Source organism: Oratosquilla oratoria, chromosome 6, assembly GCF_046742065.1.
Source record: "Oratosquilla oratoria isolate Oo_2021 chromosome 6, ASM4674206v1, whole genome shotgun sequence".
NCBI lineage: Eukaryota > Metazoa > Arthropoda > Malacostraca > Stomatopoda > Squillidae > Oratosquilla > Oratosquilla oratoria.
In genome coordinates this window covers 15364624-15381214 of record NC_134782.1, presented here as the reverse complement: position 1 = coordinate 15381214, position 16591 = coordinate 15364624, and the positions used below count along the sequence as shown (strand labels likewise).

The window sequence follows — 16591 nt, the reverse complement described above, 5'->3', positions numbered from 1 at the left end:
ATTTCTTTTTGTCCGCTAAGTCTCTTACTATATTCTCCTTCTCTCTCAGCATTTAAATAACTGTGTCCTTAGTTTTTTTCTTTCATCTATTATGTCACTATATCTTTAAATACAATTTTGTTGTTCTCATGGACTTTTTTCCAACCCTGTACTTCTTTTGCTATGGACTCTTTATTATCTTTATTATTATTCTTTAATTCCTCATTCTCATCTTTTACTTCTTTTAACTGTCTTTTTAATTCTTCTATTTCTTTAGTTAGGTTTTGGCTCTCCTTCTTTAGTTCTTCAATTTCATCAACTCTTTGCGTAATCCGTGTAAGTTGGCTGAAACTAACCTCGCAATATTCGGTCATTTTTTCTAATTTTTCCTCTACAGTAGACTTGCTAATCGGGGGAGGTTGGCACACAACCCTCCCCCCTCATTAAATCAATAGAAATTATCATCTCCACTTTCTATTGTGTTGTTCTTATCTATATTTCTAAATTTAATGCTTGTACTAATATTTTCGACTTCACCTGCATCGTCTGCAGCCCTCTTGTTGACATTTCTTCTGACGTCCGGGGAGCCCGTTCGTCTCTTTCCTCATTTCCTTCCATTTCCCTCAGTAATCCCTCCCTTTCTCTTTTTTCTTCACTTTCCCACTACACCACGAGCTTTCCCCTTCCCTACTAATACAACAAAGGTACTCCCTCGTCGTTGAGATCCACGAAAATTGCACTCCCGGAGTTCCAATCTTCGCCGTGAATCCGACGTACGTGTGTGTGTATATATATATATACTGTATCCATACGTTGTCACTCTGAAGAAGACTTGTAGTCGAAACGTCAGGAATATAGTGTTCTCGTTCCAACCCGCGTTTCTCTACCACCTTTTCCACTCATCTGTCTTACCTTCATAGCAATATATATATATATATATATATATATATATATATATATATATATATATATATATATATATATAGATATATAATGTATTTATATATGCACACACACGACTCTATTGTGCAGTGGTTAGAGTTCCCGGCTGTCATTATGGCGGTCCGGGTTCAAATCCCGCCCAGGGCTGAAACAATTTCAGTATCGCTGCGCTGCGAGTCGTTACTCTAACTCTCATGGGCAGGGAATTTGGGGGGTGCGTGTGAGGTCACAGCATTACCCATAGATCGGTCATACATGAGCTCTGAGCCCTCTTCCGGGAGGGAAATAGCTGTCGATCACGAATGCAAAACGACGTGATCCAAGACCATGGTGAATCACACACACGCATGCACACATAGGCTATACACACATCCACACACACACACACACACACATACACACACACACACACACACACACACACACACACATACACACACACATACACATACACATACACATATACCTCTAAATCCTTGCCCAGCATGAACGGGGACTTAACTCAAGACCTTAGCGGGTGAACTCGACACCAGTACACCAGCAGTAAATGCAAGACGAATGCACTTTCTCTTAAAGTGGTTCCTAACTTCGATGCAAAAGATGGAGTTGTAAGCTTCAGCGAAGAGGAAGGTGCAAGGAGACGAAAGACTACCCAAGCGAAACGAAAAGACAGGGAAAACTTACCACGTGGTCGACCAACAGTCTACACCTTAAATAGGTAAATACCTTAATACCTTTGATTATATAAATACCTTAATTAGTAAATACCTTAATTAGTAAATACCTTAATGGAATAAAAATGAATAATTCCAATAAGAGTATTTAATTAATTAAATAAAATTATTTGATGAAGTCAGCAGACGACATTCCTCTGGGCCAACGTCCATACGAATAGAGTTTCTGTTGCCTTCCCTGCCTTCCATGTCGTCTGCGTCACATCAGACACGTTCTTGACTACCGTAACCCGCTTGCTCTTGGCTGAGTTAAACCAATTTTCCGTAACCGGACCAAGGTCACCGAGATTGACCGCTCGGGCTGGACGAATGAAAGCCTGGGGCTCAATGACCGTCTTTGTGGGTTTTAGTGAATCTAAGTTCTCTTCACAAAATAAAGTCGTCTGATGTGAACTAGAATTATTTTTTTATTAATTAATTCGTTTATGCGCCATGGACTTCTCTCTTCACAAAATAAAGTCGTCTGATATGAGCTAAATTATCTTTTTTTTATTAATTAATTCGTTTGTGCATCATGAACGTCGTTCCTTTGCGCCGTGACCAGGAATCGAACCCATGATCTTGGCCTCCTTAGCACCTGCCAGCTGCACGAACTGCAGCTGAGCCACAGCATGTCGTCTTGACGTTAGCCAGAATATAACCTTTAAAGTGTCTTGACTTTACAGAAGTCGGGAATAGTTGTAAATATATTTCAATCTAACCATTGTAAATACCTGTACTCATATTTTCGATCTTGATATCGCTAGATGAACTAATTCATCTGAGGGAAGGCCGTAGACTTCATAGTATCAGTGAATGAAAAATGTGAATGGAATACGTGGGCATACACATTAATAAATGTTGTGCTACAAATGTAATGGGAAGTGTCAGCAGTTATGTAAATGAGTTTTGAGAACTAAGCTTGCGCCAAAGTAATATCCGGGATATTCGATTTCGGAAATCATATTTCACAAGTACAGAGAATTTTTAAAAAAAAAATGGAAAATGAGAACGAGGTATACCAATTCCATCAGTGAGCAAGTGAGCAACAGCTAATGCATCTAACGTAGAATGTGTTGAAAATCATTTTCAGAGAAACGAGAGAGAACAGACTAAGTAGATTACCTATCACCAGGTAATACGAGCAAGTATACTACCAGCGACGCTTAGGGACTGGAGATTCACCTGGGCTTTGCTAGAGAACAAAAACGTTCAGACTTTTTTGCAGTTCGCTAACAGACAATAGTGGGTTGCAAAAAATAATAAATTAAAACAAATAGAAATAAATAATAGATGAACAGACAGATAAATAAATATATGAATAAATAAATTAATGAATGAATAAATGAGGAAGTGTAGAAGAAAAGAATGGATACGACAGTTGCTTCAACACAGAAAATCTTGCAAACTGACTTACCCAGTGATGTAGAAAGAAGAAAAAAAACACGGTTAACTCCAGCACATTTTTATAAACCTGCTGTCGTTTGTCAGTTTGACGTGGGAGGATTAATAATCATAACAGATATCGTAGAACGATTACATCATCTGAGAGACTTTTGGTTGTATAACAATGATATAATTTCTGTACTTTGATTAGTCTGAGAAAAGTCCAAGTTATGGAACGTATTACAAGATGCTCTCGTTACGGAATTCCAGAAACACATCGAAAATTTCAGAACATACAATTAAGTGCTACTGACGTATCACGCGTAACAGTAGTTTGGACATACTTGTATTGGGTGGCAATGAAAAGTACCTTCACACTGGGAAAATAGTGTATCAAGTCACCATTCGATACATTTATTACTATATGCGGAAAAAAACATACAACATACATATACAAAAGCGTGTTTACACTGAAGGTTACGACAATACGAGCCACGCTTCACTACTAATTCAGATTTGGCGGCAAAACTCATAGCGACGCGCATGGGCTCATTGGTTCTTACATGTATTGTACATAATTACAATGCAATAATTCAACAACATATTCAGTTCACAATGACAAAATTAAAGGCTAACAATACACCCAATGTTTACTAATGCAATAGATGGAGAAATTATACGTAGACCACCACATCGCTCGGCCACCACCACTCGGTGACCCCACCGAGCAAACAGGGGGGAAATGAATGACAGAGTAATAACAATACTTAAAGGATGGCCCACTCTATACACACCATATTATACATACAAAAGTGTGGGGGAAATGTGTACATGAACACACCCTATACAAGAAAACATACATAACACATACATACATCTATACAAAAGAATACAAGAACATATAAATATATATACATATATACAAGTTCTTGTCATACCTTCAAGATGTAAACACACTGTATTTCATGTAAATTTATCGAATTGTGATTTGATACATAATTTCACCATAGTAAGGTGTTTTTTATTGCCCCCTATTACATCACATTTCACTTTTACTCTCCTTTTGGCTCCTTTACCTTAAGCTTTACTTTTTTTTTTTTTTTTTTTTTTTTTACCTCTAATATGATTTTGTTGTCCTATTTTGCAACCAATCTGTGAAAGCTCGTTTCTTCTCACCTACAACCTTCTTTGCTTCATCATCCCACCACTCACAACCCTTCCTTCTATTTCCTCCTGCCCTCCTTGTTCCACACACCAACTTTGCACACCTTGTGACTCCTTGAAACATCCCCATTCCTCCACTTCTGGTTCTGCTCTATCCTTCACTCTCTCCCACTCTTCTCTCAGCTTCTTCTTGTACTCCTTTTCTTTTTCATTTAAGCAGTTTACTCTAAGCACCTTCCTATCTTCTGTCTTTTTCCTCCTCCATCTATCTTCTACTCTCAACTTACCTTCCAAAAATCTATCTTATATTTCCCCACTCTCTCCCCTTAGAACATGTACATCCTTAACTCTTCCTACCATACTCCTGGTTACCACTATATCATCCATTAAAGCCCTATCTACCACCCTTTCATCCACCACTCTCTCCCATGTGTACTTATCCTTTACTTTCTTCCTAAACACTGTATTTGCTATCAACTCTCTAGACACATCACCATCCTGACACTCCATACTTCCCAACCACTCCATCTGTTGGCTTGTCTCCTACCCTAACATTGAGATCTCCCAATACCACTGCATCGACATTTCTTCCTAAACCCTTTATGTACTCGTTTAAATCTATCCAAAGAGCCTCCCTTTCCTCTACACTCTTCTCACTACCAGGGCCATATGCACTTAGTCCCATATTTTTCTTCCCAGTTTCACCTTCATCCACATTAACCTTAAGGAAACCTCCTTCTACTCCACTACACATTTACCTATCTCTTCACTTAATAGTGTAGCCACCCCTTCTCTCCCTCATCCTCTCTTCACTTCTGACACCCTCCCAACTACACTCCCAAACTCAAACCCTCCCCTCCCTTTCAGCTTAGTTTCACTTAATGCCAACACATCCATCTTTCCTCTTACAAACATTCTGCCTATCTCTTCCTTTTTTCTCTCATCTGTACCATATCTGTACACAAAGACCCAAACCTTAGGATTCTGGTTGGAAAACTCCCAGACCTTGCTATGTCTTTGCTTTTTTTAGGAATGTCACCTTTGGGGCTACAGCAAATCGGATGCCTAGTCCTATCTCCATCCCATCTATGTCACCTTTAACAACTCAAATGGGAACACTCAGTGTTTGTATTCAGCAAGCCTCAAAACTGATTCCAACTCTCAGAAATAAATTGTAGGAAAATTTACAAGAATATATTTTCCCTAAAAAAAACATAAGACTCAGGGTGATTTAATATAGGTCTTTAAGATTCTAAAGGGAATTGAAATCAAGTGATGAGATTTTCACATAGAATGCCAGTAATAGTCTCAAATAAAACTGTCAGGAAGATTTGATTTGGAATGAACTTCTTGCACATGCAGTGCAATGTAGTAGTTCAAAGTTTTAAGATTCATTTAGATAAACACCTAAGCAATATGCTGTAATACCAGCCATTTTATTTATTTATCTGCTTATCTATTTTTTCGTTATAGATTATTATTTGCTTATTCATCATTATCTTTTTTTATGGACAATAAGGTCTGTCAGCATTCTCTTCCTTTGTAATCCATTGTATCAATTGATGCCTTACTTTTGACATTTTCCAGGTGCGAGTTGGATCCAGGTAACACTATGTGGAGGAGGTGAGGCAGTAGTTGGCTTTCCTCTTCCAAATGGCCTATCCTTGATTCCCACCTCAGGATATTGTCACCCTCCTCTTAGAAAGATGAGATAAAGGAAGCTGCACTACTGTACTTTGAACTGAGATTCATAACAGACAAGATATCTTTGCCCACCCCCTGAAAAGATCCTAATAAATAACTATATTGTCACAAAATTGTTAATTTCTTTTATAAGTAAGGACAAGACAAACATGTATTTCCGAGATTCAGTACCATTTTATTTTGATCAAATATAATTTAGGAAGAAATTTAACATTGAGCATAAGCCAACTTAACAAAGTACATAACAGCAAAACAATTCTGTTAGATAAAAATCTTTTGTCAACAAAAGATATATCATTACTAATAAAGTTAAATTTGCTGCAGTTATTTGTAGCACAAGAATCATAATCAGATTTAATCATTCCTTCCCTAACTCTATAGTTCTTAATTTTGGTTCAGTATATCCGAACCAAACCTTTTTGTGTGCACACAAAATCCAGTTCATAATGATATCAAAGGCATCAGACCCTATCCACAAGAACTAGGAGGGCACTGCCACAGTTCCACTAATTCCAGTATTGTGAGGAATTTCCTTGTACACCTATTACACCAAAAATGTAAGAGGATGGACAGACTATTCAGGGTAAATTAAAAGCATTAATACAGCAGAAAATTAAAATAAAATTCTGTTAAAGAACCTGGAAGCATCAACTTAAAAAAATTGAGGCACACAGAAAAAGACATTTGGAACAAATTAATAATGTAAGCAATGTAAATAAGGATGGTGTCTATGCAAGCAGTATTTACCACATGAAACATGTATTAGAACATCTGCTACCCTCCTCTCCTAGCCCCCCCCCCCAAAAAAAAAGAAAAAAAATATCAACCTTGTTTCTTTAACACATTGCATGAATGACTCCTAAAATTCAACCTACCATCTATTCTTTCCCACTCTTTTCCTTTGCATCTTCTCTATCTTTCTATCTTGTACAGACACCTTTAGCTAACCGACAGTTATCCCTTTCTTTTCTGAACATACCTTAATTATAATTTTCTTTTATCAACTTCAACTGCATTTCTTACACTGTTTCACACATGGAGAGCTGACAACCAGCAACTGCCCCCCCCCCCTTCCTTCTACTATTTTCAGCGGATGACAAAGAAACAGTCCCACACCAACACATACAACAGTCCAAAGTTTTTTCCCAGAGAAATTTGTGGGAGGACCAAAGAACTATTGCCAGCCACTGTGGGCTGTAGGCTTTCCCACTTTGTGAAACTTGAGGCAAGAATTATTATTATTTACTTTGGCAGAGTTGTACCTACCTTATCCACATGACTCATACTTTTCTATTCCCTACTTCCATGTTGAATTTGAAGCCTACATGATTGCTTCTACTAATTAAACTGATAGTTTTCAGATTAAATAACTTTGTTCTTTTGTTATGATCAAGACCAGTCTTGCTGGCATAACTTCACCCCTATATCCAGCTCCTTTCAACCATTGGGTGCTGATATGATTCTATCTACATTAATGTATGCCACTTTGTCTTCAAATTTTCTCCTGGTTCTCTCCTTCATTACCACTTTCAATTTCTAATCTATCACTCAGTAAAACTGTTTCCTCCTGCTCCATCTTTTTAGCTTTTTTCCTTAGATTCACTGATTAGTTCTTTTTTTTGGCTCTTTCTCCTTCATTTGGATCCCTTCATACCCAAACATCCTTAAAATTTTCCTTGCCAATTTTCTCTTTGTATTTAATTTTCATTGTTCATGCCCCCTTCCACATATTTACCTATCCTAAATAATGTAATTTCTCTATGCATATTAGTGTCACTACCTATAACCAACTGTATCATTTCCTTTGATTTTTTATGGTTCTTGTTTTCCTCTTTCTGGTCTGGCTAGATCCTCACTGTACCCTACAACTATGACTTGTTCATTTTTATCCCAAATCAAGATAGCTTTGTCAGTTTTAACCAATCCTTTCAATGACCTGTGTGTGTGTTAGAAGGGGAGTATGTATATAAGAATAAGAATTCTTAGCACCTTTTCATTAAATTTGTACACATTACTCAGTGGTAAATAACTGCTGTTCAGCTCAGCTAATATTGCTGAAATCATGAACTTGACTGATTTGCTGTCATGCCAAATAACACAAACTGAAACAAAGCAGAATGAATTCTTCTGCCTAAAAATGTTACTACAAATACATGGAATAATTACTTAGACTCAAACACTGGACATTCAAAAAATCCTGAGTGTACTTAAATAGCTTTTGTTTGTTGCAAGCCAAAAAAAATCCCTTTTTGGCACTTGTACATTGGAAGAAGGTGATGCCTTGGGAGCATACATAGAGAAGCACTGTGGCAACCACCACTACAAAACATAGCTACAAACAGTAGTTAACAAAATATATGGTGTATATATTAACACAAACAGTAACACTCATTCTAGTTGCTGTGAAGAAGAAGCACTAAGCTTAAATTGCACAAGTACATACTTAATCTATTATCACTGCCCTAACCACCTGTTCAAAAGGCACATTACTGACAACTTAAACTATCATGATGTAATCACTTAAATTATGCATTTTTCCACTTAGTATTTGGGTTTGCGAGTCATGTAACATAGAAGACAAACACTGAAGCAGTTTAGTCCTACAAGAAAAGAAATGGTCAAACTCATGAATAAAATGTTTGTATTTCATCAAATCCCATGTTAAATGTAATTCTAAGCTCAGCCTCTGCCATTCCACCCATACATCCATTCATGATCAACCCCTGAACAAGATGTTCACCACATGTTCCTTAGGGTTCTTTATCAAAATAAGTCATAGCTATGATATCTGAGTGTATATACATACAAGAATGAGAGATAGAATCAGAGATGAAAAAAGCAGATCAACATATAAAGGGAGAGGAAGAGAGACAGAGGGAAGAGTAGGAAAAACAATATATAGTAGAACCTCAGTTCTTGACCATAATATGTTCTAGAAAACTGTTCCAGAAATGATTTGGTCAAGGACCATATTTTAATTTCCTAATCAGTTGGATACAGTTTTATCAGGGAGATATTTTTCCACAAAACTTTAAAGTTTACCATATTTTATATTTTTCTCTGTTCAGGTTAGTCAAGATCAGACATTTTGGTCGACTACCAGAGCAAACATTTCTCTATTTTCTGGTCGAAAACAGATTTGTTTGACAACCAAAGTTCTACTGTGCGTATGTATAAATATATATATATATATATATATATATATATATATATATATATATATATATATATATATATATATATATATATATATATACACACACACACACACTTGAAGACCATTCATATCCAAACAGCATGCTACATTCAGTATTTGAGACACAATTTTTGAATTACAATCAATCTATTGCCCCAGTTCTCTCCTATCATCATCTATTCTGACCCAAAAAGACTGTAAAATCCAGTTTCCTTGATAAGACTAAAGGGATTAATGCATGGTAAACACACATAACTAAAAAGTGACTAAATTTTAAAAATTCATATGGACAGAGTGTTCTAGCCTCCTATTATGCCCATTGGCTTGAGATGATGGTCACTTGTATTCAAACATATATTGTGCAAAATTCAAGTAAATACTTGACATGTTTGAGTCCTCCGTACAGTTGACCTGCTGAAGACCTGGCCACATCACAATCCCACAGAGCATAATCTTGTGCATAGAGTGCTATCCTTGATATCTGTCACATTTTCTTTTAGGGTACACTCTTTAAGCTGAGTCATTCACACAGCATTACCATAATAATGTACCACTATCCTAAAAAATCATTTTGTCAACCCTTTCAGTGTACATTCACAGACCAGCCATCATGTATTCAATGAAAGGAGACACATAATGGCTGTGAAATTAGCTTGAAACATTGGAAGGGTTAAAAAAAGAGTTAAAATTATTCACATAAATCAAAGGTCTTCCATAATTTCAATAAAATTCCATTACCTAGCATGACTTTCATATCATATAAGGTCACTTAGAATTAAATTAGAATTTCAAAGTAATGGCACCTTAACCCCTTCCATACGGTGCCGCACACGTAGGCGTCATGGGGAGCGAGTGTATTCGCGAGGCTGCCATATCGGCGTCTTGATTATATTTATTGTAGTCGCCCCTCCATAATGACATTCTTTCTAATTCTTTTGTAATCGCATTTTCTATGGTTATCAAAATTCACGGGTGAAGAGAGAACGATCGATATAAGCGGTGACTATATTTTATGATGCGAGTATTATTACGACACGTCGTACGGCTGGCATTGGTTGCTGCCACCGAGATCTAAGTCCATGACGCCTACGTGTGCGGCACCGTATGGAAGGGGTTAAAATACGTACTTGGTTTTCTAGGATAGCTTTCTATCACTTTCCCAAAAAAAACAATATATAGTTCAAAACTGAGCTTAGAGCTCTTTTCTGAGAATTTGTATTATTATATATAGTTATACAAGGCCTATATTTCAACCTGATATATCATTTCAATCCAATCTGTGACCCAAATTCACAAATATATATTTAAACAAAAACTCCAGTCCCTGAAAAGTTGCCATGCATCTGAGGGTTAAATGCAACATTTCCAATGACGAAACATTCAGTTGTCAACATCCATATACACACACACACGTCAGTCGAAGTGACAACGAAGTTTGGAACTCCAGGAAAACTTAAAGTTTCATCGATCTCAACAATGAGGGAGTATCTTTGTTGTATTAATAGGGAAGGGGAAAGCTCGTGGTGTAGTGGGAAGGTGAAGAAAAAGGAGAGAGGGATTACTGAGGAAAATGGAAGGAAATGGGGAAGGGGGGCGAGTAGGCCCCAAATGTTAGAAGAAGCGTAAACAAGAGGGGTGCAGAACACACAGACAAGGAAGAACAAGGAAGCAGAAGTGTCAAAAGCAGAAATATAGATAATAGTAGATCAATGGAAAGAGAAGATAACTGCTTTTATGGATTTAAGGAGGGAAGAGGTGACAACCTCCCCCGACTAGTAAATCTAGAGAAACTACAAAAAAAAAAAAAATGAACGAAGCATGAAAGAAAAATGAGAGTGGTGATAAGAGACAAACATTCTAATTGGGATGAAGTGATCTATGGAGTTCCACAAGGAACAGTTCTGGCCCCAATAATGTTTGCTATATATATGATATGGATGAAGGAATTGAAAGTTATACGAGCTTCTTTGGGGATGATGCAAAATTGTTGAAAAAGTGAATACTGTAGAGGATTGTGAGTCACTGCAGAGTGATCTCAATAAAGGATGGGAATGGAGTAGGAAGTGGGAGATGGAATTCAATATTAAGAAATGTAGTATAATGGAATTTGAAAGAAGCAAAAAAAGAATAGAGGGATCTTATAAACTGGGAGAGGAAGAAATTACAAAAGTAGAAAATAAGAAGGACCTGGGGGACATTATTATGAATAATATGTCCCCTGAGAAACATATAAACAAAAATTTTGGAGAAACTTATAATTTAATAAGAACAAAGTGGTATTTACATACCTGAACAAAGAAATGGTGAAGAAAATACTAGTCACTTTGATAAGACCAAGATTGGAGTATGCAGCGACGACATGGCCACCAAATACAAAAAAATGTATAACAAAACTTGAAAGAATACAAAGAGCAATTACGAAATTGGCACCAACACTCTCAGAACTATCATATGAAGAGAGACTAGCAAAACTTGAGCTACAGACATCAGAGCACAGAAGAGAGAGAGGAGACTTGATAACTATTTATAGAATCATGAAAGGCATAGAAACTATTGATAGAGAGGATCTAATAAAATGGGATAGTAGAAATACAAGAGGACATGGAAAGAAAATCAAAAAGGACAGTTATAAAAGAGACCTGAAAAAGAACAGCTTTCCCCACAGGGTAATAGACATTTGGAACAAGTTAGATGAGAGAGTGGTGTGTGCAAAAACAATACACGAATTTAAAAACAGTCTAGATAAAACGAAATATGAAGATGGGACACCACGAGCATAGCTCCCCTTCCCGTAAAATACAACTAGGTAAATACACACACCAGCTTGTTGGTGCAATGGTAATATGCTCACCGGCTAACTCAGCAGTCTGGGTTCATTCCCTAGCAAAGACTGAAATGCATCACAGCACTGCAAACCAGCACCCTGCCCTGTTGGGCAAAGAGTTTGGGGTGTGTATGTGTATGGTCACAGTATTACCCATAGATCAGGCCATATACAAGCTCCAAGCTCTCATCCAGGAAAGTAATAGCTGTCAATCATGAGTCCAACACATGATCTGTGACCATGGTCAACCCCCTCCTCCACCCACATCCACACACAATATCAACACAAGAAAATTTTCCCAATACATCAACACTGGTACAAAACAGGTAACTTCTCCCAATCTTCTATGTGAAGGAATTACAATATCAAAAGTTGGCTGAAGTTTCACTGACTGGACACCTGAGACCCTACAGTGGCTGGAAATACTTCCTGGGCCCACAGTTTTTGTGAAGAAACACTGGATTGTTGTCTAAGTTCTGTTAGTGTGGGGTGTTCCTATGTCATCAGTAGGAGGGAGGCAGTTCCTGGCTGTCAGTTCATGTTAAAAGGTGGAGAACACGCAGTCTAAGTAGATATACACCTTGGGCCTGATCTGGAGACAAAGTTTCAGCCTCTAGGGGCTGCACCTCTTGACAGAAGCGAGGATGTTAATGGGTTTTGAAAATTGGCAGCAGGGGGATGATTTTCAATAATGCCTATCTTACAGTACCACTACTTATAAGTGAAGTGGCCCTACTGTGGATGTCCTGTGTCTTGTTGCATGGCTTCTGACCCTGGTGGTGGGCAGGATACAGGGATGACTGTTCATCCACAAGAAGCTAAGATGAGGGGGAGGAAAGGGTGGTGGATGGGAGTGGGTGTGTGCCTTTGACTCGACTACCTCAAACGGGGGAAGAAGCACTTGGTATAGTGATAGAGATAGACGTATATTAAGTCTTATTTGCAAATTTCTTTCGTACCTGATCCATCATCCAGGAGAAGCCAAGAAAAGAGGGAGGGAGGGAGGGGTGGAGTATGTGGGGATGAAATGGATGGGAATGGATTTATGCCTTTGATTTTAGCTACCGCCCTTGTAAAGGGGAAAAAAGCCATTGGTCTATGTATGTACCTCAATGATACATCTTCAGGTAACCTTACTTTAGTAGATTCACTTTATTAGGCCATAACAGACAAATTACTAATGCATCATAGGCACATGTAACAAGTAACATGTGAAATGGACTGAAAAATGGTAGTGTAGCTTGTTGCAAATTCCCAAACTTTAAAAAACTTGTATCTTCAAATTTATTTTTTGTATATTCACCCTTTGTATTGCAGGCACCTTATGAGCCAAATTCCATATAAAACTTGTTCATAAATTTTTACATTCTCCATCCTGTATTAATTCCCACAACTTTACTTTCACCAAGGAAAACTTATAATCCTGATCTCCCAAGGACCTACAATGCACACCAGCAAGATGAACATCTGAGAATCATTTCCCTGAAACACATTTTCAAACACTGTCAATACCCTCACATATATCTAGAAGTGTAGCCCAAAGGGGTTGACACTATTGCCAGACAAGACCCAAGACCTCCCTCTATCAACTTTGACAATGTTACCTCCACCTTTTCTAATAGAAGCTGACAACCAGGAACACGTCTCTTCTCCTACTACTATATGCTGGAAACAAAGAAACTGCTCCATACTAACATAACAACAGACAGGAGTCCCAACCTTTTTTCCCAGAGATCTATGGGAAATATCAAGGACCACTACCAGCCAATGTGGGCCTGTGAGTTTCCAATAAGTGAAACTTGAGACAACAATTACTATTGTCAATTAGTATCAGCCACCTTTACACAGTTGACTACTGTATTCTTTCTTTGTCCATTCCCCTTTTCTGCAACACAACCTTCATATCTATATACAAAATCTGTGTGAAGCAACAGGTCAACCCTCATGCAATTGAAACTATCATCTATATTGAAGAACAGAGATTTATATATGGTCAAAGCAATTTCCACTTTCACTCAAACAAAAGTCAAATCTGATCCATATTCCCTATCCAGATGGTATATTTTTCCTTAGAACAGGAAAAAGGTAACATAATAATGGTTTCTTTATTAAAAAAAGAAAAATATATATATAATATCTGTCCTTTCAAAATCTATAAATTTCAACCAAACTAAATCAGTTAAAAATAAAGAGCTTGATGTGATCTGTATCACACTGTGTCGATACACTGGCAACATTACAACTTCCAGCATTTTTGAGAACTATATCATAGTAATACTACGATACATACATATACAGTAACAGCCTCTTTGAACACTAATTATTATAAAAGCTATATATGCTTTTATGAACTGTCTCCTGTGGCATGAACTTAGATATATGATTTCTCAGTTTGGTTTTACAATATATAAACTTGCATTATTTACAAATACATCATGTCTTCCATGTAAATATCCACTGGTATAGAAAAAACAAAGAAACTGAGTAGCTAAAGTAATAAATGTTAAAACTGATACAGTGTTAAGTGTATAATAATTTGTACAAACATACATACATACCCACACCCACACATACACACACACAAATGGCTTGATGGTCTAGTGGCTATCTTCATGACTTCCCAGTAGGGAAATCAGAGTTCAAGCCCTTCTCGCAGTTTGAGAGCTTCACTGACAAGCCTTTACTGCCTGACCCCCCCACCCTCGAGCAAGATAAAGTTGTGTCTCTCAGTTCACAGAAACACCTATAGAGCAAGATATAATTTTGAGCTATCCACAAAGGTAATAACCATTAATCATAGGTCCAACACATAATCCAAGAACATTGTGGTGAATCACATTCATATTCATTATTTCTCTGTTTCTTCTTGAATGAAGTTCATTCAATGATTGTTATTGTCTAGCTCCATAACCAAAGGGAGAAAGGTGGGACTGTTTTCTCTGCATGCCATTTTCTCACACATAGAAACACACACAGGGCTGACACCTGGTTTGTGCACTGGGCCCAGGATATCTTAACTTTATCTATCCAGGAGGAGCCAAAAAATAAGAGGGAGGGAGGGGAGTATGTGGGGAAGAAATGAGTGGGAGTGGATTTATACCTTTTACTTTGGCTACCTCCCTTGTAAGGGGGGAAAAGGCCCTTGGTATATGTAGGTATCTAATTTCCTTGACCTTTATACATAAGGAGAGCTGACAAATAACTGCTCCCCTACTCCAACTACTTTAAGCAGTTGACACTGAAATTCACCCACAATACTCCAAAGGTTCTTCTCTGAGAGATATATAGGGGGGTCCAAGGACCGTTACTAGCCAGTGGGGCTTTCAATTTCCACTCTACGAAACTTGTGATGACAATCATTTTTATTGCATACAAATATATGTACATTATTTTTCAACAGATGAGGAGTGGGGGAGGGTCACAATATAATTCAGTGGTGGGGATAAGCCAACTCTTGCTATCAGGCCCCACTGTGGAAAAACTGTGGCTTGCTGCACTATCTTTGACTCGAGCAATGTGACAGGGGGACAAGGCAACCCTTCACTCCCATGGTATTGAGACAAGAGAAGCAATAAAATAGATTCTAACTGTGCATGACATGTGCACGATTCAACTTTATCACTTGTTCTTATATGGGGGGAAAGTGCTTTACATACATGTGTATATACATACAGTGTGTATGTGCATGTGAGTGTGTGCGTGTTTACAAAAAAATAAGTGTTCAAATCTGAACTTTAAAACAAAATTGCGATAATTTTTTTCATATTTACCCATGACATCATAATTCAGATGGTTTTCACTCTAAAATTCATTTGTTATAGATTAGTAGACCCCGGATTTTTATCTTTTCTGTGTGACGATTCTGGCCAAGATGAATAACATTTTGGGTCTTCAAAGTTTAGTGGTATATTATACCTTAAACGGTATTCGACAATTTTTCTCCAGATTCTCAACTCAATTCCGCCCCTGAAAAGAAGATAACATCCATTAAAAAATGAAAATGTCGTCACTGTGTGTGTGGTTTTTTTACCTAATTGTACTACACAGGAAAGCACCAAAGAAGAGAACATCCGTTAAAAAATGAAAATGTCATAGTCATTGTGTGTGTGGTTTTACATAACATAAAAACATAAGAATGAAGGAGACTGCAAGATACCATAAGGCCTACACAAGGCTTATTGTACTGCACAGAAAAGCACCAAAACTCATGGGGTCCTATCTCTTATATTTCAGTCATCGTATACTTAAAGGCCCCTTTATGCATAGAGTGAGCCAGCCAAGGCATACACCGATACTTCACCTATCCCGTAACAATCTAACACCTATTTGTTGTCCCTTCTATCCAACCTCCTTGCAAATAAAGGATCATCCCCTGTCCCCCATCCATAGCTCAAGTCAGAACCAATGCACAACTCATTATCATACCTAGCTTAAAACTCATATATGGTTCCAATTTGGGTAATAGCACCCTCTTTCCCAATTATCATCTTTCTATACACCAAGGGCCTCTTTACCCTTATATTGGAGGTAGACAGCCAAAGCACACACCCACTCCAATCCACAACACATCTTAGCTCCTTATGGATGAAGGGATTCCCATCTCCTAACTGCCGCTAGAGTCTGAAGCAATGCAGCATGACACAGCATTGCTTCTATGATATTCTAAGTATTTAAAAAAAAAAA

General features: G+C 37.6%; 1 protein-coding gene across 11 annotated transcripts in view; it reads right to left on the bottom strand.

Annotated features, from left to right (window-relative positions):
- Positions 1-6042: 6042 nt before the first annotated feature.
- Ask1 (apoptotic signal-regulating kinase 1) overlaps positions 6043-16591 on the bottom strand; it is a 75937-nt gene continuing 65388 nt past the window's right edge. For all 11 annotated transcript variants that reach the window (XM_076186492.1, XM_076186495.1, XM_076186496.1 and 8 more), the window contains one exon: positions 6043-15874. In XM_076186492.1, the coding sequence (XP_076042607.1) occupies positions 15724-15874 (151 nt within the window). In that variant the 3' untranslated portion in view covers positions 6043-15723. The remainder of the gene's footprint in view (positions 15875-16591) is intronic.